Source organism: Loxodonta africana, chromosome 11 (genome assembly GCF_030014295.1).
Source record: "Loxodonta africana isolate mLoxAfr1 chromosome 11, mLoxAfr1.hap2, whole genome shotgun sequence".
Classification (NCBI taxonomy): Eukaryota; Metazoa; Chordata; class Mammalia; order Proboscidea; family Elephantidae; genus Loxodonta; species Loxodonta africana.
Window position 1 is genome coordinate 58463331 of NC_087352.1, and position 26195 is coordinate 58489525.

The 26195-nt window shown below is 49.8% G+C and overlaps 1 protein-coding gene and 1 long non-coding RNA gene across 6 annotated transcripts in view; one reads left to right on the forward strand and one right to left on the reverse strand.

Annotated features, from left to right (window-relative positions):
* The first annotated feature begins 948 nt into the window (after positions 1 to 948).
* LOC135232857 (uncharacterized) lies at positions 949 to 22549 on the forward strand. Its single transcript, XR_010323455.1, has 3 exons — positions 949 to 1272; positions 8681 to 8868; positions 22413 to 22549. It is a non-coding gene; the product is annotated as an uncharacterized LOC135232857 (long non-coding RNA).
* Positions 16121 to 26195, reverse strand: part of CTIF (cap binding complex dependent translation initiation factor) — a 300698-nt gene continuing 290623 nt past the window's right edge. For all 5 annotated transcript variants that reach the window (XM_064294545.1, XM_064294549.1, XM_064294547.1 and 2 more), the window contains 2 exons: positions 18428 to 18481; positions 16121 to 16485 (listed from right to left, as the gene is read on the reverse strand). In XM_064294545.1, the coding sequence (XP_064150615.1) occupies positions 16270 to 16485; positions 18428 to 18481 (270 nt within the window). In that variant the 3' untranslated portion in view covers positions 16121 to 16269. The remainder of the gene's footprint in view (positions 16486 to 18427; positions 18482 to 26195) is intronic.

Below are 26195 nucleotides of genomic sequence, written 5' to 3' on the forward strand. Positions count from 1 at the left end.
AAGAGGGCAGTAATAATTACGGTTTTATGTTCACAAACCCACTGCAGCAGGGGTGGGAACTGAAGGGTAAATAAAAAGCAAAGCCTGTACATAAATCACACTCAGAGACCTAATCGATCCAGGGAGGAGCTTGACCCAATCTTAGTCCTACGGGGTTGGGGGTGGGGGTCATCCTGAGAGAGAGTGTGGGGTGCTCCCAAGGCTGTTCCTTGCAGAGAAGGGGATGCCCTCTGCTGCAGGAGGCTGTGTGTGGGATGGGGACTGGGCTCCAGCCCCAGCTCTGCCAGTCACTTGCTGTGTTGCCCCAGGCTGGCTGCTGTCCTTCTCTGGGCTCCTTTTCCTTTCGCTGTGAAACAGGGTCTCCCATATTCTATGATTCTAAGTCTCCTCTGCTCCACTGATTTCTCAAGACACCTGGGCTTCCTGGACCCTTTCAGGAAAGGGCCAATCCCCTCCAGCCTCTTTGGAGGGCCCAGCCCAGGAAGAGAGTAGGATGAGGGAAGGTCCTGCCAAGGCCCCTGCCCAGCCAATGACAGGAATGCAGTGGAGCATGGTGAAGGGAGCGATTTTACTGGAAAGATGAAAGGAAATTGCATCTTTAATAATTCACCGGCCGGTTTGTAGGGAGGCAGGTTGGCGGGCCTCGGAGCCGCCGGGCCATCCCAGCATCTGTTCCTGGAAATCCACTGGCTCCAGAGCCGGCCCGAGAGACCCGGGCCTCCATCTCCTCCTGGCCAGGGGACAGCGGGAGCCGACGGAGTCTAGACCAGGGTGAGAGGTTAAAACACAGTCATCCCGGGAACCCGCTAAATTGATACCCCCGGCAAAAAGGGAGCCAGAACAATCGATATGGCAGCAGCCCAGGAAAGCAGCCAAGCTCAGCCCAGTGGGGTTACCGCAGAAAAGAAGCTTAGGGCTGGCACAATAAGTGGGCTCAGTGGGCAGACAGAGCCTTAGGGTCTTAAAAGGCCCTGCCCACATCCTCCCGGACCCAGAAGGGTCTGTAGGCAGGCGGGGTGACCAAGGCTGGGCAGCCTGTCCAGCTGGTGGGGCGGGCGCAGAGAGAGGCACACTGTGGAGGGTTTTAGCCAGGTCTCACTTTGCCCGCTCTTCTGGTCCCTCTCAAACAGGAAGTCTCCCACTGATTCACACCAGAGTGCCAGGACTCACCTTCTATCTCCTTCAGAAGGACTATCCTTGGCAGCCAGCAGCCCTTGATGCCAGATAGGAAAGAAGTGGTTTGAAGCAGGGAGGCACTGGCCCAGGAAACAGGTAAAAGTTGCCAAAGACAAAGTAACTGAACAATGGTAGATTCTGGAGTCTAAAGATGTTGGTTTCATTCCCAGCTCAATTCCTCGGGCAATTAATTCTTCTTCTCGGGCTGTATCCCCTCCCTGAGAATGGGTGATGTTGTTGTTATTAGCTGCCATTGAGTTGGCCTCTGATACATGGTTGACTCCACACACAATGGAATGAAATGCTGCCCCGTTCTGCCCCATGATTAGTTGTGGATCAGGCCAGTGTGACCCATAGGGGTGTCATTAGCTGATTTTCACCAGGCCTTTCCTCCTAGTCTGTCTTAGTCTGGAAGCTCTACTGAAACCTGTTCAGCATCATAGCAACATACCAGCCTCCACAGATGGGTGGGTGGTGGCTGCACGTGAGATGCATTGGCCGGGAGCGGAACCTGGGTCTCCCACGTGGAAAGCGAGAACTCTACAACTGCACCGTCACTGCCCCTTTTGCATCTGTAGGTAGTCATTACTATTTATGTCTTTTCTCCAAGGCCTGTAGAATCTTGGAGTCCCTTGGTGTTCCAAATGGTTAATGTGCTCTGCCGTTAACTGGAAGGTAGGGGGGTTTGAGTTCACCCAGATGCACCTTGGAAAAAAGGCCTAGCAAACTACTTTCAAAAAATTAGCTATGAAAACCTTGTGGAGCATAGTTCTACTCTGACACAATGTCAGAACTGACTCGATGGAAACTCTTTTTTGTTTAAAGATTTCCTGGGGGGGTCAGCTAGGTAAACAACCTGGATTAATCGAGAAGTGCACTGTAAGCTTGATCAGATCAGGGGGCTGAGGGATTCTGGGGAGCTAGGCAGACTCAGGCAAAGCAACTGTTAACCTCTCTCTCTGTCTAGTTATCAAAGACATCTCAAGAATCAGAAACCAAAAAACCAAACCCGTTGCCCTCAATTTGATTCTGACTCTAGCGACCCTATAGGACAGAGCAGAACTGCCCCATAGGGCTTCCAAGGAGTAGCTGGTGGGTTTAACTGCCAACCTTTTGGTTAGCAGCCGAGCTCTTAACCACTGTGCCACCAGGGCTCCTCAAGAATCGTAGGGAGGTATAAAAATGGTGACGTGGTTGGGGTATCTGACCTCCTCTAACTTCAGGAGGGGGAGGAGAGAGAATCAAGATCAAAAGCCCAAGGCTGACTCCTATGAAGCGAGGGTCAGACATATCTCCTCTCTCCAACCTTTTTACCAATTCTGACACCAGCTGTCCTCCCATGGCACTCTCTACTTCTCTGCTGGGTTCAATAATTCCTTGTAGTGGCCACACAGAACTCACAGATGATACTCACAATTAGGAGGTTTATTAGGAAAGTAACAGGTTACAATTCAGAATCAACAGCAACTCAGCATACAGTTCTTTGGTCAGGACAGCTTCTCAGCCATGCCCATAGACAGACCTCTCTCTGGCCCTTGGTCTCTCAGCCCTTGGTCCCTCAGACCTCTTGGGCTGGCCCCGGCCTGACCTCTGCCCTGCTCCGGCAAATGTTACAAAACTTTCTAGCTCCACCAATAACTACCCAGATGTACCTGATTCCTCCAGTAAAGCTCCACCTGAAGGTGCTTAACTCTCTAGCTCCGTGGGTCGGCAAGCCTAGCTCCGGAGTCACAGTGGTGTCACCCAGTGCAGTTAATTCATGGCGGCGCCCCCCATGCTAAGAGCCACAATATTGTATCTAAAACACCAGAAAATTTGACAAAATCAGAAACTATAAAAACACTGGCAGCCATGAAAACAACAGTGTGTGCTTATATAGCACATGCAGGCGAAAACACGTGATTCGAAGCATCATTGTAATTGGGTGATAATGACAGCACTGATTGGAGCACATTAGAAGGTGCAAAAAGTAAATTAGCATAGAGTTTTGGCCTTGTAGCTATATGGAGAAAGATTCATTAACAACCTGAGATATGCAGGTGATAAAACCTTGCTTGCTAAATAAAAGCGGAAGAGGAATTGAGGCACTTACTGACGAAGATCAAAGACTACAGCCTTCGGCATGGATTACACCTCAACATAAAGCAAACAAAAGTCTTCAAAACTGGGTCAACAAGCAACATAAATGGAGAAAATACCGAAGTTGTCAAGGATTTCATTTTACTCGGATCCACAATCAACCCCCATGGAAGCAGCAGTCAAGAAACTAAACAACGTATTGCACTGGGTAAAACCGCTGCAAAAGACTTCTTTAAAGTGTTAGAAAGTAAAGATGTCACTTTGAGAACTAAGATGTGCCTGACCCAAGCCATGGTATTTTCAATCGCATCATATGCATGCGAAAGCTGGACAATGAATAAGGAAGACCGAAGAAGAATTGATGCCTTTGAATTGTGGTGTTGGTGAAGAATATTGAATATACCACGGTCCTCCAGAAGAACAAACAAATCTGTCTTGGAAGAAGTACGGCCAGAATGCTCCTCAAAAATGAGGATGGTGAGACTTCATCTCAGGTGCTTTGGACATATTATCAGGAAGGACCAGTCTTGGAGAAGGACATCATGCTTGGTAAAGTGGAGGGTCAGCAAAAAAGAGGAAGACTCTCAATGAGACACTGACACAGTGGCTCAAACATAGCAATGATTGTGAGGATGGTGCAGGACCAGGCAGTGTTTTGTTCTGTTGTACATAGGGTCGCTATGAGTTGGAACTGTCTAGGTAGTACCTAACAGCAACAGATGTATTGATACATTTAAGCTGAGCTTATGAAAAATGTTTTTGTTGTCATAACTAACTACTGGGATATTTTTATAAAAAATAATAAATTTCTGCTGAAACACTGCACAAATATTTTATAGATAGTCATTTTGGTGTCACCCCCTCTGATAGTGTCACCTGGTGTGGTCCTCACTCCCTGAACCCCCCAGTGACACCACTGCCTCTGAGGCTCAGCTGGCCTTCCTGGAGAACTAGGATAAGGCCCCCCACAACAGACTCACAGGGCCATCAGGAGGACCATGTGAAAGAACACAACTTTCTAGATCAGCAAAACTGCATTTATCTGGCGGACACTAAAACCAAATTACCCTGTTGCCGGTCAAGTAGATTTCGACTCATAGGGATCCTATAGGACAGAGTAGAACTGCCCCATAAGTTTTCTAAGGAGCAGCTGGTGAATTCGGACTGCTGACCTTTTGGTTAGCAGCTAAGTTCTTAACCACTGTGCCACCAGTGCTGGAATTAACCAGTAAACAAGGTATGTACCGTGTTACAGTAAGCAAGGTACGCACTGACTTAATCGTGTTTATTTACTAATCTGTAGTGAACAGTTGCACAACCCATGTGAAACTGCTCACTACAGATTAGTAAGTGAGCACAATTAAGCCCACGCATACCTTGCTTATTGGGTAATCCATCTCTGAGTGGACCCACTGCTTTTGGAAGTCAGAAGGAAGGCAAAAAAGGGTTCTTAAACAGATGAAGGAAACCCTGGTGGTATAGTGATTAAGAGCTATGGCTGCCAACCAAAAGGCTGGCAGTTCAAAGCCACCAGGTACTCCTTGGAAACCCTATGGAGCAGTTCTACTCTGTCCTATAGGATTGCTGTGAGTCGGAATCGACTCGACGGCAATGGGTTTGGGTTTGGGTTTGGTTTTGGCTTGAACGGATGAAATGGTTGTTTAAAACATCTATTCCTGCAGTAAAACTCATGCTGTTTGCTTATAAAAATGCCCCTCTGGCATCACGCAAAGGAGCCTTCGTGGCACAGTGATTAAAGTGCTCAGCTGCTAATGGACACTTTGGTGGTTCAAACCCACCAGCCGCTCCCCAGGAGAAAGATGTGGCAATTTGCTTCTGTAAAGATTTACAGTCTTGGAAGCCGTATGGGGCAGTTCTACTCTGTCCTACAGGGTCGCTGTGAGTTGGAATGGACTTGAAGGGCAGTAGCTTTGGTGTTTGATTTTCGTCTCACTCAGGGCCTCTTTGCTTGTATTTAACAAGTTGCTCTGACAAATGTGGTGGTCTGGTTTCTCAGGCCACGACAGGCATGCTGGCTGACGGATTGCGGTGAGAAGAGCTTTATGATGAGGGAGGAGTCAGAAAAACTGTAAAATGCAGATGCTGTAATTAAAAAAGCAGAGACGACTGGATATATCTGGGTAATCCCTGAGGCTAACCCCGTAATACAGTCCAGCCTACTAATTACTGTTGCTGAAATGACCCTGAGTCATCACGAAAGGGTGACACACGTGGTGCCCTCTCTTTGAGAAATCAGGGATGTGTGTATGACCCATTGTAAAAATATTTCTACCAAAAACTTAAAACTTTTTTTTGCTATTTAAAGGGCTAAATTACAGCCACAGAAATGAATCTATGTGTAACACCTCCACTCCGGACAATGCCAGGCACCTGGGACGGGGGGGATAGGGGGTGGGGGGTGTGGGGGAAAGGGGGTGGGAGGGTAAGGGGTAGAGGAGTAGGGGGTGGGGGGGTGGGGGAAAGAGGGTGGGAGGGTAAGGGGTAGAGGAGTAGGGGGTGGCGGTGGGGGTAGGGACGGTGCTGGCCCTGTGTAAGAATCAGAACTCAGAAAACCTGGGTTCAGCGTGCCCATCCCCTATCCATTGAGGTGCCTCCTACCTGGATAATTGATTTCCAAGTTTTTCTCATCGTTTTGTCTCTCACTGTTTCTGTATGCTGTGGAAAGGTCCCTGTGTGTCTCAGTTTGCGTTCAACTACTAACCTAAAGGTTGTCGGTTCGAATCCACCCAGTGGCGCCGTGGAAGGCCTGGCAATCTGGTCCCATAAAGATTCTCAAAAAAAAGGGAACAAAACTCTTGCTGTCAAGTCGATTCTTACTCATAGCGACCTTACAGGGCAGAGTAGAGCTGCCCCATAGGGTTTCCAAGGCTGTAATCTTCGCGGAAGCAGACTGCCACATCTTTTTCTCCCTTGGAAAGGCTGGTGGGGTCCAGTCACTGACCTTTTGGTTAGCAGCCAAACCCTGAAACATGCCCCACAAATGTTAGCAGGCACCACTGTGACCTGAGGCAAGTCTCTTCTCCTAAGGGCCTCAGTTTCTTTATCTGTAAAATGGGAGGGTAGGGCTGGATGGGCCCTAAATTCCCTTCTGTATCCATTTAGCCTGCAGCATTTGGAGTGTCATCTAGGGGGAAAAGGATTAAGTAATTTCCAGGGATTGGAGGGCAAGCGCAGTTCCTGGAAGGTTGGTGTCCCAGGAGGCCTTGCTTCCTTTATGGAGTCTCAGAATTAAAGGGATCCATGCACTGCACCATGAACAGATTCCTTTGGCACCGTTCCGTAGGTGGGTCACCAGCTTCTGCTTGAACACCTCTCATGATGAGGGGCTCACTCCCTTGTGTTGACCCTCAGACATTCCCCTGCAACACAGTCCACCACCCCCATATTGTCCTTGGATCATGGCACCCACAGCCCACTCTCAGTGTCCAGCCCCGCCCCCATTCACCCCTTCTTCCCTGCGGTGGTGCTTGGACCTCTGAGGACACATCCTATCCACAACTCAGCACTCCTATGACAATTCCTCCACTGACTCGTCCCAGCTCGCTCCTAATAAAATTGAGTTCCCAAAGGAAGCTTATATTCCTGGTGCAGTTTGACAGGGAAAATAGAGCAAGCTGTCGCCTCTAGATACAGTAGTGTTTTTAGCAGGTTTTTTTTGAAGGGCATTTTCTCTCCAGCAAACGTCAGTCGAAGGTCCCCTGCTAAGAGTACAGGTTCAGAAGCCTACACCTTCTTCCTGGACTCCGTGAGCTGAGCTCCGTCAGAGGGTGACGTCCAGAAATCTAAGAGCGGGAGGCACCTATCCCACCCCCCAACCACTTCCCATGCCCACCTACCATGGCCCAGTCCTTAGCTTCACTTCCCAAGTTCTGTGGTCTCCTCTCTAAGACTTTTTTCTAGAGAGATTTTCCTCCCGGATTCTGACTGGGGGTCCTTGGGTGGTGCAAACAGCTGCTAACTAAAGGGTTGGTGGTTTGGACTCATCCGTAGGCACCTTGGAAGAAAGGCCTGGCCATCTGCTTCTGAAAGGTCACAGCCTTGAAAACCCTATAGAGCAGTTCTACTTTACACACATTGGGTGGCCATGAGTTGAAATTGACTTGACAGCAAGAGTCTGACTGGGCAGAGGAGGGTGGGTTTGACTGGCCTTTCATGAGCCCTGCTCATGAAAGGAAGCCGGCTTCCCAGGCGGTCAAGTCCAATTTATAGGGACCATCTGATTTATACGAAACTTCTGTGGGTGGACCCTGGACTTTTTACTTGCTGTGGTGCTGGGTGGTGACCCTTCCTCAGAAGAATCAGGCTCCTCCCGAGGACAGGACCTCCTGTGCTAATGGCAAGAGGCCTCCTGTGGCTGGTTGTCTGTTTTCTGTGAGCTCCAGTTCCCCAGGGAGACCCTGACCACCTTGAGGTGGATAAGGTAGCTTCTCTTTTGCTGGTTCCCCGGCTCAAGGTGGGACTCACAGCGAGGGTCCACTTCAAAGCCTGGGGGACAGAGCGATGAGACTCAGAGTCAGGAGAGTTTGGTGCCTAAGGGTGGCAACCTTGGAATAGACTCTGCTTCAGACCCACTACGGGACCCTGGGCATGTTATAAGAGCTCATCTGTACAATGGGGCTGGCCACACCATAGCCTTCATGGTCATGTGGATGGCCTCACCTCCCACCACCGACCCTCTTTGAGAACCACTGAACTGGAGGAGACTGAAATCCAAGAGGAAAATTTGCACATGTTACAAGGGATCCCTTTACATAACAGTCCCAAACTTTGCAACATCATCCCTTCTCCTCCCCACCCCACCATTGAAATCCTTTGAATTGAGCTATTTCATCATGTTCCTGGTTTCCCAGACACAGAGGGAACACCATACAGCCCATGGCAGTCTCAACAGGCAGTTGGCTGTGTCTCTGTCTGTCGGGTGTGACTGGCCAGCTCCCTGGGGTCTGCTCTGCGGCAGACAGAGTGGGGAGGCAGCAAAGGATACACTCGCTGTCTGGGACAGTGGAAAGGGCACTGGGCTCTTGCCCAGGCCCTGGCTTTTCCACTCACTGGCATTGGGCTCTGGGTCAGTTGTGTGACCTCTCTGAGCCTTAGTTCTCTCATCTGTAAAATGAGAATCAAAAATACTCATCTGCCTACTTCACTGGACCAACTGAGGCAGTGTATGGATTACCAGTGTGTGGTTCTGCCAGGAGTGCAGGGAACAGTTCTGGGGAACTGTGGAAATGACAGAGACCATTAATAATTAAGGCATAACCAATTCTTTCTCTTTTACCTTCTTATTCCCCTCTTTTTCTGCCACCATTGCTTTGGTATTTAAAATGCCTTTATAAATTGTGTGTGTGTGTTTTCTAGCTTATTCATGCAAAATAAAAAGTCTTCCCTCCCTTCTTCCTTCCTATAGACCCCAGTACAAATATAACCCACCCTCAAGAGGACAGATAACAATATCAGCAGAGATGGTGAAATACAGGATTGAAACATCCGTTATTCTGATGATGTGCTTCACAGTATTCAGTAATTTGGAATCTTCTGGAGCCAGGACTAAATCACCCCAAAAAATCTCCTCTGCCTTTTGGTGAACAGTGTTTGGTAAGATACCCCTTTCCTCATCTTCTCCCTTCTTCACTTTTTTTTTTTTTTATTGTACTTTAGATGAAGGTTTACAGAACAAACTAGTTTCACATTAGACAGTTAGTAAACACATGGCAATAGGACATTGGTTAACAACCCCATGACATGTCAACACTCCCTTCTCAACCTTGGGTTCCCTATTACCAGCTTTCCTGTCCCCTCCTGCCTTCTAGTCCTTGCTCCTGTGCTGGTGCGCCCCTTTAGTCTCATTTTGTTCTATGGGCCTGCCCAATTTTTGGCTGAAGGGTGAACCATAGGAGTGACTTCATTACTGAGCTGAAAGGGTGTCCGAGGGCCATACTCTCAGGGTTTCTCTGTCTGGTCTTTTTTTGTGTGTGTGTGTGCTCTAAGTGAAAGTTTACAAATCAAGTCAGTCTCTCATACAAAAAATTATATACATTTTGGTTACTGGGTAATGAGACAGCACACTTCTTCCCTCCATCCTGTATTTCTGTGTCCATTCAGCCAGCTTCTGTCCCCCTCTGCCTTTTCATCTCTCCTCCAGACAGGAGCTGCCCACATAGTCTCATGTGTCTACTTGATCCAAGAAGATCACTCCTCACCAGTATCGTTTTCTGTCTTATAGTCCAGTCCAATCCCTATCTGAAGAGTTGGTTTTGGGAATGGTTCCTGTCTTGGGCTAACAGAAGGTCTACAGTCCATGGCCTCCGGGGTCCTTCTAGTCTCAGTCAGATCATTAAGTCTGGTCTTTTTACGGGAATTTGAGGTCTGCATCCCACTGCTCTCCTGCTCCCTCAGGGGTTCCCTGTCAGGGCAGTCATCGGTTGTAGCTGGGCACCATCTAGTTCTTCTGGTCTCAGGCTGATGTAGTCTCTGATTTACGTGGCCTTTCTATCTCTTGGGCTCATAAGTACCTTGTGCCTTTGGTGTTCTTCATTCTTCTTTGCTCCAGGTGGGTTGAAACCAATTGATGCATCTTAGATGGCCGCTTGCTATCGTTTAAGACTCTAGATGCCACTCTCCAAAGTGGGATGCAGAGTGTTTTCTTAATAGATTTTATTATGTGAATTGACCTAGATGTCCCCTGAAACCATGGCCCCCAAACCCCGCCCCTGCTACGCTGGCCTTTGAAGTGTTCAGCTTATTCAGGAAACTTCTTTGCTTTTGGTTTAGTCCAGTTGTGCTGACCTCACCTGTATTGTGTATTGTCTTTCCCTTCACCTAAATTAGTTCTTGTCTACTATCTAATTAGTGAATACCCCATCCCTCCCTCCCTCCCTACTCTTGTAACCATCAAAGGATATTTTCTTCTCTGTTTAAACTATTTTTTGAGTTCTTATAATAGTGGTCTCATACAATATTTGTCCTTTTGCAACTAATTCCACTCAGCATAATGCCTTCCAGATTCCTCCTGTTACGTATGACATGTTTTACGGATTCATCAATGTTCTTTATCGATGCGTAGTACTCTATTGTGTAAATATACCATAATTTATTTATCCATTCATCTGTTGATGGGCACAGTGCTGCAATGAACATGGGTGTGCATATATCTCTTTGTGTAAAGGCTCTTATTTCTCTAGAATATATTCCAAGGAGTGGGATGGCTTGATCATATGGTAGTTTTATTTCTAGCTTCTTAAGGAAGCGTGAAATCAATTTCCAAAGTGGTTGTACCATTTTACACTCCTACCAGCAGTGTATAAGTGTTCCAGTCTCTCCATAACCTCTCCAAAATTTATTATTTTGTGTTTTTTGGATTAATGCCAACCTTGTTGGAGTGAGATGGAATCACATTGTAGTTTTGATTTGCATTTCTCTAACAGCTAATGATCGTATTTCCTTAGGTATCTGTTAGCTACCTGTCTTCTTCAGTGAAGTGCCTGTTCATATCCTTTGCCCATTTTTTAATTGGGTTCGTCTTTCTTTCTGAGTTAGAATTCTGTTCTACATTTTTCTCCAGCTCTGTCTGGGACCTTCTATTGTGATCCCTGTCAGAGCAGTCAGTGGTGGTAGCCTGGCACCATCCAGTTGTACTGGATTCAGTCTGATGGAGGCCATGGTAAATGTGATCCATTAGTCCTTTGGACTAATCTTTCCTTTGTATCTTTAGTTTTCTTCCTTCTTCCTTGCTCTGGAAGGGGTGAAACCAGTGGAGTATCCTAGATGGCAGCTTGCAGGCTTTTAAGACCCCAGACACTACTCACCAAAGTAGAATGTAGAACATTTTCTTTATAAACTATGTTATGCCAATTGACCTTGGTCCCCACAGTCCTCACCCCAGCAATGTGGTCCCTCAGGGATTTTGGAGGTATTGATGGAGCTTCCATGACTTTGCCTTGTACAAGTTGTATTGGCTTCCCCAGTATTGTGTGCTGTCTTACCCTTCACCAGAGTTACCACCCATCTATTGTCTATTTGGAAACCCTGGCAGTGTAGTGCTTAAGAGCTACGGCTGCTAACCAAAAGGTTGACAGTTCCAATGCACCAGGTGCTCCTTGGAAACTCTGTGGGGCAGTTCTACTCTGTCCTATAGGGTTGCTATGAGTCAGAATCGACTTGATGGCAACGGGTTATTGTCTATTTAATATATTTCTATCCTCACCCCTTCCCACCCTCGTAACCATCACAGATTGTTTCTATTTCAAACACTTTTCATTTTGATCTCCAATTTATACTCCTACTCCTTTGCATTAATATATATATATATATATTTGGAAACCCTGGTGGCATAGTGGTTAAGTGCTATGGCTGCTAACCAAAGGGTCAGCAGTTTGAATCCACCAGGCACTCCTCGGAAACTCTATGGGGCAGTTCTGCTCTGTCCTATAGGGTAGCTATGAGTCAGAATCGACTCGATGGCACTGGGTTTGGTTTTGGTATATATGTATTTGGTTTGACAGTTACAATCGATTGTCTAATTCAACTGTTACCTTTCTCTACACAGTCTGTGTACCTCTGGCTTTCTCTATGCAGTGTCAAGGTGGGGTGTGACTCAGTAATGGGCAGTAGACTACATCTCAACCTACCCTCACCAGGCTCCTGGGCTGCCTGGCCACCAACTTGGTCAGGCCAGAAGCATGAAGGGGGTGGATACTGTCATCGCCACCCTGAGGAGCTAGAAGACTGTCGGGTTCTAGCCAGAAAGAACTCCCAAGGAGGACCTGTTACCAGGAGGCAGTGTCCCCAGAGCCTTGCCACGGGAGGGATTGTGCAAAACAAGCGACATGTCATCACAGGAAAATAAATCACTGGGCCCCTTTGGGACCCTTCAATGAAACACTCATTTGACCAACCGGGACTAGAAAGCCACTTGCTGCTGACTTTCAGAAGCCACTAGGCCCAAGTTTCAGCCTTCCTAAAAGGAGTTATTGCCAAATGCCATGGTGACATTTCCAGGGAAAGGGTAGGTTTGGGAATGGTTAGACTTGCAACAAACCATACCTCTAGTTGGAAAGCCATTTTCTCCAGCACTGGCCTAATCCTATGACCTTGGATAGGCAGCAGTTCTCAGTTTTTGGGGACATAAGTCCTCTTCACCCATGTTGTCCTGGACCACACCTTCACAACCCTCCCCAAGCACCAGACTCTGCCCTTCCTCCCCAAGCAGCCTAAAGAGTGGGGAATCTCCTCATTAGCTCGTCGCCCAGCAGGGGATCCTCAGAGGCCCCTGCCAGCGCCAGCTGAAGCATACAAACCTTTGGGAGAGATTTCCTTTGCTGAGCACACAAAGACACGGATTCAGAGTGCTTTTGCTTTTTGGTGTTGTTTATTTTTTTTAAACCCACTTGTAGTTTGGGTTCAGCTGGAAAGCAGGACATACCGAGGAAGGGAAGGTTGCATGAGCAGGATTCGGCTGCAGCTTTGGTGGGAAGCCCCAGGCCCTGCTCCAGGGAGGTAGGTCCTGTCGTCCAGCTCCCAGCTGGCTCAGGCGAGGTGGGCAGCCCTTCCTCACAAGTGTCCAGAGCAGAGGAACGTTGTCTTCTTTCTGACTCGTGTCCTCAAAGGCCCAGTCTGAGGTTTCCCAACCGAGTGCCCGGCAGCTGAAGGCCATGATTCCCAAGGGCAGGCCAGAGTCCATCACACAAGAAGGTTTCTCGGAGGCCTGTCTGGGGTGGCCCCATGGGGTGGCTCCTCGGGGCAGCCGGGCTGTCTGGGCCCCCACCCCTGCAGCTGCCCAGGGCATGATCAGTGGTACATTTCCCAACCCCCCTCCCCACCCCATCCCTCAGACAAAATAAAATAAAATAAAAATTAGAATAAATACCGATTCGGCCAACATTTACATTTACATGGATGGACAGGACGATCCCCAGACTTTAAAGGTTTACACAGTGGATAAGGAAGGACGAACAGTCAGAAACTGGGTTTGGGGTACACACCCCCAGGGAGGGCGGGGGGCCTCCCAGCCTCCGTCAGGGGAGGTTGGGAGCCTTATAGGGGCTGCGGCCAGAGCTTAGGCAAAGCCACAGGGCTGTGGGGAGCAGACTGTGGCAGTGAGCAGGCGGTCTGAGAGGAAAACAATGACTAACGCGTCCTGACTAGCAGGGGGGAAGAGACCAAAACAGGATCAACATCAGATGGCTGGACTTTGCCTCTTCGATGCGCCAAGAAAACCACGGGTGAATAGGGAAAACAATGCACTCCTCAGAAATGCAACATCTAGTTTTGCCTCCCACCAAATACATTCAGAGGTCAACTGGGATATGGCCTTCCTCACTTAGCCGAGGGGGTTCTAGCCCACGGGGCAGGGGTTTGTGGGGGCCCACTGCACCCCTCAGTTCCTGTCTGAGTGGTCTCCGGTGGGAAGCTGCCTCAGGGTCTTGGACATTAGGTTTTAATGCTGGTTCCTTAAAATAAGCTTTTTGAAACATTTTCTTTCCATGGCTGAAAAAGTAGCGGCGACGGCATTTAGAGAAACAGCTTAAATTGTTATTTGGATGAGCCAGGAAGCATCTTTAAGCAATGGAATAAACTAGGTAAACCATATGTCTGGAGCCACCGTGACACGACACGTAATTAAAAATATATTTATATATGTATACATATTTATATCTCACTTCTTCCATGCTCTGGTCCTAAGTGAGACCACCGAGGGGAGCCGTCAGCAGGCAGGGGGCATCAGGCCCATGGTGCCCTCCTGTCTCTGGCTTTACAGGAACATCGGACCCTCAACACACATGTTCTAGAGACCCCTTCAGGAGGCCTCTGAGCCCAAGGGAGGGTCTGAGAGACGCCGCCCCCTGTCCCTCCTGACCTGAGTGCCCTCCTCCAGGGTCCTCCTTTCTTCCTGGGCCTTGCTTCTGTCTCAGCAGAGGCAGGCGCACATGCGCTAGCACACACACACACACGCACTCTCACACCACACACTTGAGGGAAGCCTGACTTCACACAGCCTGATTTCCCTGGCGTCCCTCTCTGAACACCCTAAGGTCATCCCAGCTCCTCCCTCAAGGTCTCCTGTGGGATTCCTGGTGTCCCTGGGCCCCAGGCTGGTTTGAGGAGCCAGCTGAGGAGGAAAGGCAGGAAGGAGAAGCTTGAGAAAGCTTCAGAAGGTGGTCGGGGAAAGGAAGAAGGCAAGGCCCAGGGGCAACATGGGGTTCTTGCCAGTTCCCTACACCTTGTCCCCAACAGGCTCACACCCTGGGGGCAGAGGCAGGTTGAGGCTAGTGAGAAAACCCAAGTAGTCCTGGGGACCCTTCTCCCCACCCTACCCCGCCTGCTCTCCTAGACTCAGAATAAATAAAGGAAGTCTTCCCCACCCATCATCTCCTGGCCAGTCAGATTTGGACCAAATGACCCAGGGAGTGACCGGCCTTCATAAAGGAGCAAGTAAGCAAGCCTCTGGGCACTGATGTCATTCTCTGGGGCTCTTTCCCAGTGTGGGCTCCAGACCCTGGAGATGGAGCTGGGCAGACGCCAGTTCTGCTCCTGAAGCCAGCCTCCCAGTGCTCGAGCCCTGGCTTCCCCTCCATCAGCGCAGGGGATGTTCCCTAGGACCTGGTCCTTTTAGGTAATCCCAGCCTTGCTTTCAGCCCGGAAAGGTCTGTCTGGCAGCCCTAAATGGTCACCTGGCTATGACTGTCCCTATCGTGATTTGGTGGGCCACCCCCCGCTTCCGACCCCACTGGGGCAACAGGGCCCTCCCTGGAGCCCTCCCTGGAGCAATAGACTGAGGCTGGCGGAAGCTGGGCTTCTGGATCCTGCTTGTGATAAGGCCAGGATAGCACAACCAATTGAGCTAACTGGCACAGTCCTGGGGAGCCCCACAGCCAGGCCCCAACCTTCTCCCCGGAAAGAGCTTGGGACTGGCCCTGCGTGTGGAGCTGGGAACTGTCACCTAGCATGTTGGTTTTAATTTACCTGCCACGCTCCATGCCCTTCTCGACACATGGCCCTGGGGGCCAGGACTGGCTTTAACGCAGCCCTCTGAGAGAGAGCAAAGCTAAAATGAGATTGCAGGGGCGCTGGAGGCAAGCGGCTAAGGAACACAGGATTCCAGCGGGGACCCCCGCCGGGGCAGAAGTTTCCAATTACCCTAATTGGCTACTGGCAAGCTGTCTGTGGCTAGAATCTTTCCAGCGGGCCCAGGTCTGCTCTCCTGCTAATCAGGGGGTCCTCACAGAGCAGAATGCATGCTCACCATCAGCTCTTTCCATTGAGAAAAGAGACTTCAAAGGAGCCGACTTTTGGAAAATAAAACAAAAGAGTGCAAATGTAACTGCAAACTCCTCTCCCCCTGCTCCGACCCCCTAGGCCTGAGCTCTGGGGGGGAGGGATGAAGCGGGGAGGGTGGAGTGTGAAGGTTACAAGAACGTGGCAGCTCTGCTCCCCGGTTGCTCGCCTGTGGCTGACAAAGGCTGTCAATTACGGTGGCTGTAGGGACTGTGCCTGCCTTTGTCCTCGGGGACATCTGCTACACGTCGCCTCCTGCCAGTTGGCGATGGCAGCGGACAGAATGCAGAACAATGCACACCCGTCTCCGACCCACTTTTGCAGCCTTCGAGGTCCTTTCTGACCCACGCCAGTCCCCGGCGGGAGAGGCTGCCGGGGTCTCCGAGGAGTCACCGAGATGAAACCCCTGGCACAAAGCCCCTGCGGGGGGGTGTGTTGGGTGGGAGGGGGTGGGGGGCGGAACGAGGGAGGTGGAGGCCTGCGCCACCATGAAAAAGAAGCATGCGTTCCTTGCCGGCATGCTCGGGCTGGGGGCTCAGGTGGGGGCTCCTTTCAGGGGTCAGATCCTGTCCCTGCCTGGCTCCAGCCTGGCCTCCGGCTCTGCCTGCCTTCCTCCCCACCACCTTCTCCGGCCAGGGCCACCCCTGTCCTCCTGCCTGTCCATCTGGCCCTGTGTACCAGGGCCCCAGCTGCCCAAGGGCCGCCTCCCAGTCCTCCTGGCTGTCAGGCTGTCAGTTTCTGGATGGTTCTGTTGTAGTACTGTGTGATGGGGGGCGTCAAGGGGTTCCAGCTGTTGGCATGGAGTTCGATGACTTCCAGGAGCAGCGACCGGGTCAACATCGACTCCGAGGGGCATAGCATCTTGTCACGGGCGCTGGCCAGGAGCTCCATCATCATCTCGGGCAGCTGTTCCTCTAGTAGCCGGCCTGTGCTTTGCAGCTGTGGGCATAGGAGAGGGGTTAGGATAGACCAAGGCCATCATGGCCCTGTCCCATCTTCCTCAGGGGCGCTGGGACAGGGATGGGAAAGAGATGGATTGTCTTAGGGACGTACAGCCCAGGCCTCCATGCCACAGGGGAGGAGGAGGACAGGGAGGGCTGAGTGTGGAACTACCCAACTGTGTTGTTGTTGAGTGCTGTTGAATCTGTTTTGACTAATAGCAACCCTATGTGACAGAACTGCCCCATAGGGTTTTCTTATCTGTAATCTTTAAGGGAGCAGATCACCAGGTCTTTCTCCTGTGGAGCTACTGGGTAGGTTTGAACTGCCAACCTTATGTTTGGCAGCTGAACACTTAACCATTGTGCCAACATTTAACAGTCAATCTGCTGAAAGTAACAAGAGGGAGCAGACTACTGCTTGCTGCCCAGGGCCGAAAGGAGCCTCTCCGAGAACATGCCGCTTCTCTCCTTCATCTAAGAGTACCCTCCTCCAGGAAGCCTTCCCTGACTAATGCCAACACTGTAGAATGGCCCCCTGGTCTGCTCCCTTCCATGATCAGATGAAGCTGTTTAATTTTCACTTGCTGGGTCTTTTCTCTGGAAATGAGCTTAGGTCATTATTACCTGTGTGTGTCCATGTGGAACTTGAGAGCAGAGATGAGGCCTCCCATTCTCTCTTTCCCTTTCTCTCCTGCGCCCAGCCTCTACCTCTCAATCCCCATAACTAACCTCTGCCCATGCTTGTGACACAAAGGGGAGAAGAAAAATACAAACCGGGGTCGAAGGCCAGCCACAGGGCTTGCCCTCAAGAGAGGGCGCCAGTAACCCCAAAAATCCCCTCTTGGGAAGGAGCCCCAATCTTTCTAGGTTAGAGTGACCTCAGCCAGCTGACCCGCAGGTTTTCTCCAAATAATCTGAGTCCCCATCTTGGCCCGCCCCTGGCCTGTCGCACCCATCTCCCAAGGCTCTACCTTCTTCCTCAAGCCTTCCTTGACCTCCCCTCCCCTCCCATCCTACCCCACCCCTCAGGGATTCCTGCTCTGTGCCCACACTTATCCTATACACTGCCCCATCCATTATGTGTGTGTGTGTGTGAGAGAGAGAAAGAAAGAGAAATCTATTCTTAACCAGATTGGAAGCTCTCTGAGGGCAGGGACCATGCTTTCTCCTCCCCTATCTCCCCTGGCCCCAGCCCCATGTAAGGTACCCAGCTGGAGCCCAACAAATGGCCTGAGGAACTGTCCCATAAACCCAGGCTGCTGTCCAGGCTCCCAGCCCTCCTGGCCTCCTGGCTCTGTGGAGACAGCGTTCACAGCCAGGGTGGGAGACCTCTTGTGAGAGGCCTGCTCAGGAGCATTGTCATGTCCTGGTGCTTTCAGGCCAGAAGCCCCTCTCCTCACTGTACTTCACTCTGAATGACTCGGAGCTGTTTTCATAGGCCAAAGATTTGCCTCAATGTCTGGGCCATAGCAAAGTCTCTAAGGTAAGAACCCTACGGGACAGTAGTGGCCCCTCCCAATGGGGCTGCTTTGAAGTAGATGGTGCTAACAGGTAGGGCTCAAGCAATGGTCACCTTCCCCAGGCCCTCATTACCAGGGGACCATGTGGAGTCTCCTAAGTCATCATGTGGAATGGCTGATCCCAGAAGGTAGTCTTTGAGATGAGGGAAAATGGGCCATGTCAGCACTCCATCCTCCCTCTAGAGTCAGCAGTTCTCTCTCCTTCCGCTTAGTAGGGGGCTGGTCTCACCATCAGCACTTCTCTGGTTTAGTGTGGACAATTCTGGATGCAGACAGTTCGTGTCCATCACGAAGCCATCCTCCACCAGTCCAGCTCAACTAGACTTGTGGATGGATCAACAATGCTTGTGCCCCCACAATTTTAAGGGGTGAGGAATGTCCTAGTTGTAAGGTCAGAGATCTCTAAGCCTCACCACTTACCTCCATCGAGCAGCAAAGGACAGCATCTTCCTTCACATCCTGAGATTGCAAGAGCTGTGGAAGAGAGGGGACAGGCGGTAGCACTTAGGGACAGCTCACCGACTTCTGGCCCCCTGCCACAGGGCCCTGGCCCACCCTCCTCACTCCAGACCCAGCCCTGATGCCCTTGTGAGCAAACAGCTCCAGGGGTCCGGCCAGAGGGAGACCCCACAAAGGCCAAAAAGAACACAGAAAGAACACTGCACAAGGAATCCAGCGATTTCTCCGATGAGGTTTGAGCAGCTGGAGGGCTGCTGTGATCACACAGTACTGAGTCCCAGGCCAGGCCAGACCCTGGTGATTAGAGGAGACCCCAGAGAAAGGCTACAGGTTGGTTTGAAGGCGGTGGCAGCTATGCTGGGATCATCAGCTGTTAACAAGCAGTCAGCAAAAATCCTCAGGGAAATGAAATAAGCTAAAGAATTTCAAAGGATCCCTGGTGGTACAATGGTTAAGCACTCAGCAGCTAACTGAAAGGTTGGTGGTTCAAACCCTCCCAGTGGCTCTGCAGGAGAAAGACCTGGCTTCTGTAATGATTACTGCCAAGAAAGCCCTATGGGTCAGTTCTACTCTGTCACATGGGGTCGCTAAAAGTAGGAATTGGCTCAATGACATCCAACAACAACAACAAAGACTTCCTAACTGGTGGTTCCCTGTCTTCGAGAAGGCTCGGCCTTTGTCTCAGGTGCTCTGGGCCCTGGCTAGAAGAGGACTTCTGTAATCAAAACACGCTCCTCCACTGGCCCAGCACGGTACATGTTCAAAACCACAACTGTGCTGACTTACCCATTCCCATTCCCATTCCCATTCCCATTCCCATCAAGTCGATTCTGACTCATAGTGGCCCTACAGGACAGAGTAGAACTGCCGCATGTTGTTTCCAAGGAGCACCTGGTGGATTTGAACTGCCAACATTTTGGTTAGCAGTGATAGCTCTTGACTACTATGCCACCAGAGTTTCTGCACTGACTTATGAGGGGCTGGAATTGCTCTCTAACCAAGGCCATGGCCAGGGTGCTCAGTGCATGGTCTGGCCACACCCCAGTCCAGGTTTCCCTCTACCTGTCTCATTTTCATTCTCTTTCTCTCTCCTTTTTTTTTTTTAAATTAAGATATAATTCATATAACATAAAATTTCCAATTTTAAAGTATACAATCAATGATTTTTAGCATATTCACTGTGCTGTGCAAACATCACCGCTAATTCCACAACATTTTCATCACCCTAAAAGAGAAATCCTGTATTCATTAGCTGCCAGGCCCCATTTCCCTCTGCCCCCACCCCCTGGCAACCACTAATCTACCTGTGTCTGTATGGATTTTCCTATTCTGGACATTTCACATAAATGGAATCATACAATGTGTGGCCTTTTGGGACTGGCTTCTTTCACCTAGCATAGTGTTTTTGAAGCTCATCCGTGCTGTAGCCTGTATCACAACTTCATTCCTTTTTATACCTGAATAAAATTCCATGGTATAGATATACCACATTTTGTTTATCCATTCATCAGCTGACGGACATTTGGGCTGTTTCGGCCTTTTGGCGGTTATGAATAATGCTGCCGTGAACGTTTGTGTACAACTTTTGGATATATACTCAGGAGCAGAACTGCCAGGCCATATGGTAACTTTATATTTAATTTTTTTGAGGAACCACCAAACTATTTTCCAAAGTGGCTGGTTGCACCATTTTACATTCCCACCAGCAACAGATGAGGGTTCCAATTTCTCCACATCCTTGCCAACACTTGCTACTGCCCATCTTTTGTTTTCATTCTCTCTTGAACTCCCAGTGGCGTTTGGCGTGCTGACCACCCAAGTGCATGAAACTCTCCCAGACATGGCCTCAGAGAAGCTCTAGTATCATGTTCTCCCCAAATCCCACTGGCTGCTCCTTACATTCTGCCCTTTCCTGGCTAATGCTTTTCCTGCTCATCCCTAAAATACAGGCAATTCCCTCAACTTTTCTGTTCCCCAAATATTTATCCTCAGCCTTCTGCTCTTCTTGAGTCCATCCGCTCTTGTCACTTTGACCACTATGGCTATCTGATAACTCCCAGGTATAGGTGGTCTGCATGGACTTTCCATACCTGCTGGATGTCTCTGGATGACTTGGTGACTCTACCGTTGTTGCCTCAAAGTACCTCCTGTTACCTCCCAGCTCAAAACCTGTCATTTCCTTTTCTCTTGTCCTCCATAGCCAAGTAGATCCCAGATTCTGCTTATTTTCCTGCAAAATGTCTCCGGAACATTTTAGCCCCCTTTCCTCCCAGGGGAAGGGGTGGTGGGGATACGCAAAGTGACAGGCACTGATAGCCATCAGAGCACATGCTCTGCACTCACAGGTTCCGGCTCCGGGCTTTTGCACTCTTGTCCCCAGGGATTCTCAGCCACCATATATATACAGACCCTGCTCCCTCACCCATTCAGGGCTTGCTCAAATCTTACCTCATCAGGCAGGCTTCCCTGATCAGCCTGTGTGTAGCTGTATTGTCAGTCCACTTCCAGCTTTACTTTTCTCTACAGCATATATCAGTCCTGACACACCATCTACTCACTTGCTTTCTATCTGCCTCCCCTCACTGAAGGCAAGCTCCAGGAGGGCAGGGTCTCTGTTTTGTTCACTGCTTTCCCCAGCACCTGGCACAGTACCTGGCACATAGTATGCACTTGGTAAATATTTATTCTACCATTTGTCTGTCAGTTCCTCGTACTGTGGTCGCTTACATGTGCCTATAATGCAGAAAGCGATGCCATTGGTACTTCAAATACCAGCAGGGTCACCCATAGTGGACAGGTTTCAGCAGACCTTCCAGACTGAGAAGGACTAGGAAGAAAGGCCTGGAAATCTACTTTCAAAAATTAGTCAGTGAAAATCCTGTAGATCACAACAGAACATTGTCCAGTACAGAGCTGGGAGCCGAGCCCCTTAGGTTGGAAGGCACTATACCACAGCTGCAACAATGGACTCCAACATGCCAGTGATCGTGATGACGGCTCACGACAGGGCAGTGTTGCATTCTGTTGTGTGTGGGGTCACCATGAGTTGGAGCTGACTCTATGGCAACTAACAACAACAATGAATATTCGTTAAGAAATGGATATGCTTTGGGAGGCAGGGAGAAACCCACCCACTGGGAGTCTGCAAGTGGGAAAAGGCTGACTCCAATAGTCAGTTCATCTACAGGTTACCCAAGTGGGAAAAGGCTGACTCCAACAGTCAGTTCATCTACAGGTTACCCAAGTGGGAAAAGGCTGACTCCAACAGTCAGTTCATCTACAGGTTACCCAAGTGGGAAAAGGCTGACTCCAACAGTCAGTTCATCTACAGGTTACCCAAGTGGGAAAAGGCTGACTCCAGTAGTCAGTTCATCTACAGGTTACCCAAGTGGGAAAAGGATGACTCCAACAGTCAGTTCATCTAAGGTTACCCAAGTGGGAAAAGGCTGACTCCAGTAGTCAGTTCATCTACAGGTTACCCAAGTGGGAAAAGGCTGACTCCAACAGTCAGTTCATCTACAGGTTACCCAAGTGGGAAAAGGCTGACTCCAATAGTCAGTTCACCTACAGGTTACCCAAGTGGGAGAAGGCTGACTCCAACAGTCAGTTCATCTACAGGTTACCCAAGTGGGAAAAGGCTGACTCCAACAGTCAGTTCATCTACAGGTTACCCAAGTGGGAAAAGGCTGACTCCAATAGTCAGTTCACCTACAGGTTACCCAAGTGGGAAAAGGCTGACTCCAATAGTCAGTTCACCTACAGGTTACCCAAGTGGGAAAAGGCTGACTCCAACAGTCAGTTCATCTACAGGTTACCCAAGTGGGAAAAGGCTGACTCCAATAGTCATTTCATCTACAGGTTACCTGGGCAGATGCAGCCAATCTCTGCCTTGCTCCTCACGTGCCATTTTTCCTCTGTGTCTCCTATCCCTACGTCTCTTTTACAGGATACTACTCAGATTGGATTCAGACCCACGCTACTCCAGTATGACTTCATGTTCTTTTAACTGAGAACATCTTCAAAGACCCTATTTCTGAGCAAGGTCACATTCACAGGTACCCGGGGTTAGGAGTTCAAGATATCTTTTTTGGGGTGGGGGGTGCAGGGGAGGGACGACACAGTTCAGCCCATAATAGCTTGTAACTGTGGAGTGGTTCCACAGTCCTCCTATTCTTTCTCTTCCTCTCATCTTTTGTGAGTAGATTATGTCCTTTCTTCCCTTCTGCATGCCCAAACTTCTGCACAGGCATGGTCCTGGGGGCTGAGCCCAGACCCCTCTACCCCAGCAGTGCCTGGGTTCCTGGCCACCAGGGCAGAGGATACTCAGCGTGGGAGTCTTGCAGCAGCCTGCTCAGGCTCTCAAGCATAGTGGTGGGCAGAACCTCAACCCCAGAGCATCCTCCAACCTTATCTTCCAATTGATTATTTGGGAAAGTGTACATTAAGCCAAAAATCACATTGTGAGATGGGCCCTCCTGCACATAGCCTGCTGGGTTTTCTCAAGGGAGTCAGGTGGGCTGGGATTTTTTCATCCCAGCTTTCCTTTGCAGTTGCTGAAAAATGCAGAGAATATGCAAGGCAAGGGAAGCGGTGGCTGAAGACTCATCCTGCTCCTCCTGCTGACCTGGCCTTTCATGGCCAGCTTTAAGAAAAAATTATTATTATTTTTTTTAATTAACTTTTATTAAGCTTCAAGTGAACATTTACGATTCCAATCAGTCTGTCACATGTAAGTTTACATACATCTTACTCCCTTCTCCCACTTGCTCTCCCCCTATTGAGTCAGCCCTTTCAGTCTCTCGTTTCGTGCCAATTTTGCCGTCTTCCCTCTCTCTCTATCTTCCCATCCCCCCTCCAGTCAAGAGTTGCCAACACACTCTCCAGTGTCCACCTGATTTAATTAGCTCACTCTTCATCAGCATCTCTCTCCCCCCCGCTGACCAGTCCCTTTCATGTAGAAAAAATTATTTTTTATTGTTATTGTTGAGAATATACACAGCAGAACATATACCAATTCAACAACCTTGACATGTACAATTCAGTGACACTGATTATATTCTTCAAGTTATGCCACCATTCTCCTCGCCTTCTTTTCCCAAATTGTTCCTCCCCCATTAATATAAGCTCACTGCCCCCTAAGTTTCCTATCTAATATTTTGAGTTGCTGTTGTCAGTTTGATCCCTTCTAGGTAGTTCTTAAAAGAGCGGGATGCTCATGGCAGACATTCTTTACTAATTAAGCTAAGCTATTTTTTTTTTTTTTATTGTTTGGTCTAAAGAAGACCTCAGGGGATATTTTCGGTTTAAGGTTTAAAGATTACCTCAGGCCAATTGTTTCAGGGGTTCCTCCAGCCTTGGTGACTCCAGAAAGTCTGGAGTCCATGAGAATTTGAAATTCTGTTCTGTATCTTCCCTCTTTTGATTGGGTTTCTTCTATAAAAATTTTTGATCAAAATGTTTAATAATGGTAGCCAGGCACCATCTAGTTCTAGTCTCATGGCAAAGGGGGCTCATTGCCAGCTTTGAGAGTAGAAGCAGACCTTACCGCTGAAGGGTCTGCAAAGAGCATTTCCCCCACCTCCCACTGCACCGGGGAGAAAACCTTCCCAGCCCTGGATCACAGCCAGGAAGTCACCACCTGCTGTTCTTTGTGTTAGAACAAGAGGCTAGCCTGCCTCACCCAGGGTGAGCCCTTGACACAATCCTACAGGCCCTCCTCCTTGGCACCCCTTCCAGGGCCACCCTTCAAGGCTCCCAGTGCCTCCAGGTGATCAATGGCTTCCCAGGAACCCTTACTGGACTTAACATTGTGGGCAGTGTCCCAAGGGCAGGACCTTTCTAGTCTTTTCCTTCTTGGTCAAAACATATGTGTTTTGTATTCCATTTCTTCATGGCTTTGTTTCCCTAATCCCTGCTGGTATGTTGAGGATGTCAGCTAGCTCTCTCATTTACGTTATGTTCCATTTGGGGTCTTCTGGAGACAGTGCTTTATTTAAGTCAAAGAAGAGACTCAAAAAGTAGATGCAGGAACACGCCCCCTTTGGGTAGAAGGGGCTGCCCCTCTTCTTCCCTCCCTCCACCCTTTGGGAGAAGATCTGCATCAATAGAGGAGGCAAGGCTGGCCAAACTGGGGTTGAAGGCCTGGGCGGGGTGAGGGGGGAGCGGCCCACTGTCAAAGTCTCTGGAACAGAAGGGATGTGGGCGGGCTGGGGCAGGCCGGCCACCCGCGCCCTCAAACACAGAAATGTGTTTCTTGGATGAGACTCCAAGGTGACTGTGGATTGTGCGAGCCTGCACAGTGTTTGTTCGGAAGCTAATGCATTCCTGTCCTATTGTCTCTCCCAGAGACTTGTTGTGGGCACACCCATCATATCCTCCCTCAGGGGCGAGGCCAAGGTGCTCCAAGACTGGCCGTAGGAGGCAAGACAGCAGCTAGGGAGGGAGGCGGCCTGGTGAGAGCATCCGGAGTCCCCAGGAAAGGTCCACAGGGCACAGGCAGGCTGCCCAAGGCGTGCCCAGGGTGTAACCAGGCTGGTGGCTTGGGTGCTGATGGAAGGACCTGGGGGCCGCCTTGCTGTGCAGGAGCAGAGTGAGGGCTGGAGCTCACAACTTCCTGCCCCGCACACCAGTGAGGGGTGAGTGCCACCCCCGAGACAGGCTGGCCAGCCCACCCTGACCCCCTCCACACACCAGCAGTAGAACACACCCAAGGAGCCTAATGCAGCTACAGTAACACCCTGGCTCAGACTCCACCTTCAGGAGCCCCCTTCCTTTGGGAGGGGGTGGATAGGAAGTAGCCACAAGGGAGGAAAAGCTTGGAGATGACAGAGCACATGTAGGTGGCTGGTTTGCTGAAGAGCACAGCCAGAGAGCTCTGATTGGCACTGGGTCTACAGAAGGGCCAGGTCTTGTGGCAAGAAAAGCTGAAAGTGTGGAAGACATCGCAGCCCAGAAGGCAGAGAATGAAGAAGAGCAGAGAGGGAGACGTGGAGGCCTGCAGTGGCCCAGGCAGCTGCAGTGGTGGGCACAAACTGTGACAGATGAGAGAGAGGACAGGGAGAAGAATGAGGAGGAGCCAAATGAGATGGCCCTGACGTGGCACGTGGGCTAGAAAGGTGGGGATGGGGAGTCTGTCATGGCTACCTGCGCCTCAGGAGTGTCCCTCAGGTCTGAGTCAGGGCCCCTCCACCCTGCACCCCTGCTGGATCTGGATCTGCATCTACAGCTAAGTCTAGAGGACGGCACAGAACTGATGCTCGTGGTAATGACCTTGAGTCATCAAGAAGAGGGTACATTATGTCTGTTTCTCTGTTCAGGAAGGCAGGGAAGTGGATAATCTACTGAGAAGGCTGTCACCAAGGATGTGCAGCAGGATTGGCGTCAGGAGACCTACCCACAAAGAGTAACCTTGGGCTCATCCCTTAATCACTCCGCACCTCAGCTTCCTCACCTGAGAATGGGGATGATAATACCTGCCTCAAATTGTTTTGAGAGCCAAATGAGACAATGTGAAAGAGCTTTGAAAAGCATAAAGCCTGATTCAAATGCAAGGTGTTATTATTGTTATTAACCTGAGATCTTTATAAATGCGTATCTCCCCCGAAGATTTCAGCGCACTTTGTATGTACCGTATGTACCCTCTCATTTACCCTCATGGCACTCTTGTGGAGACAGAGAAAGGCCACAGGCATTGTTAATCTCTACTTAATAGACAGAGAAAATGAGGCTC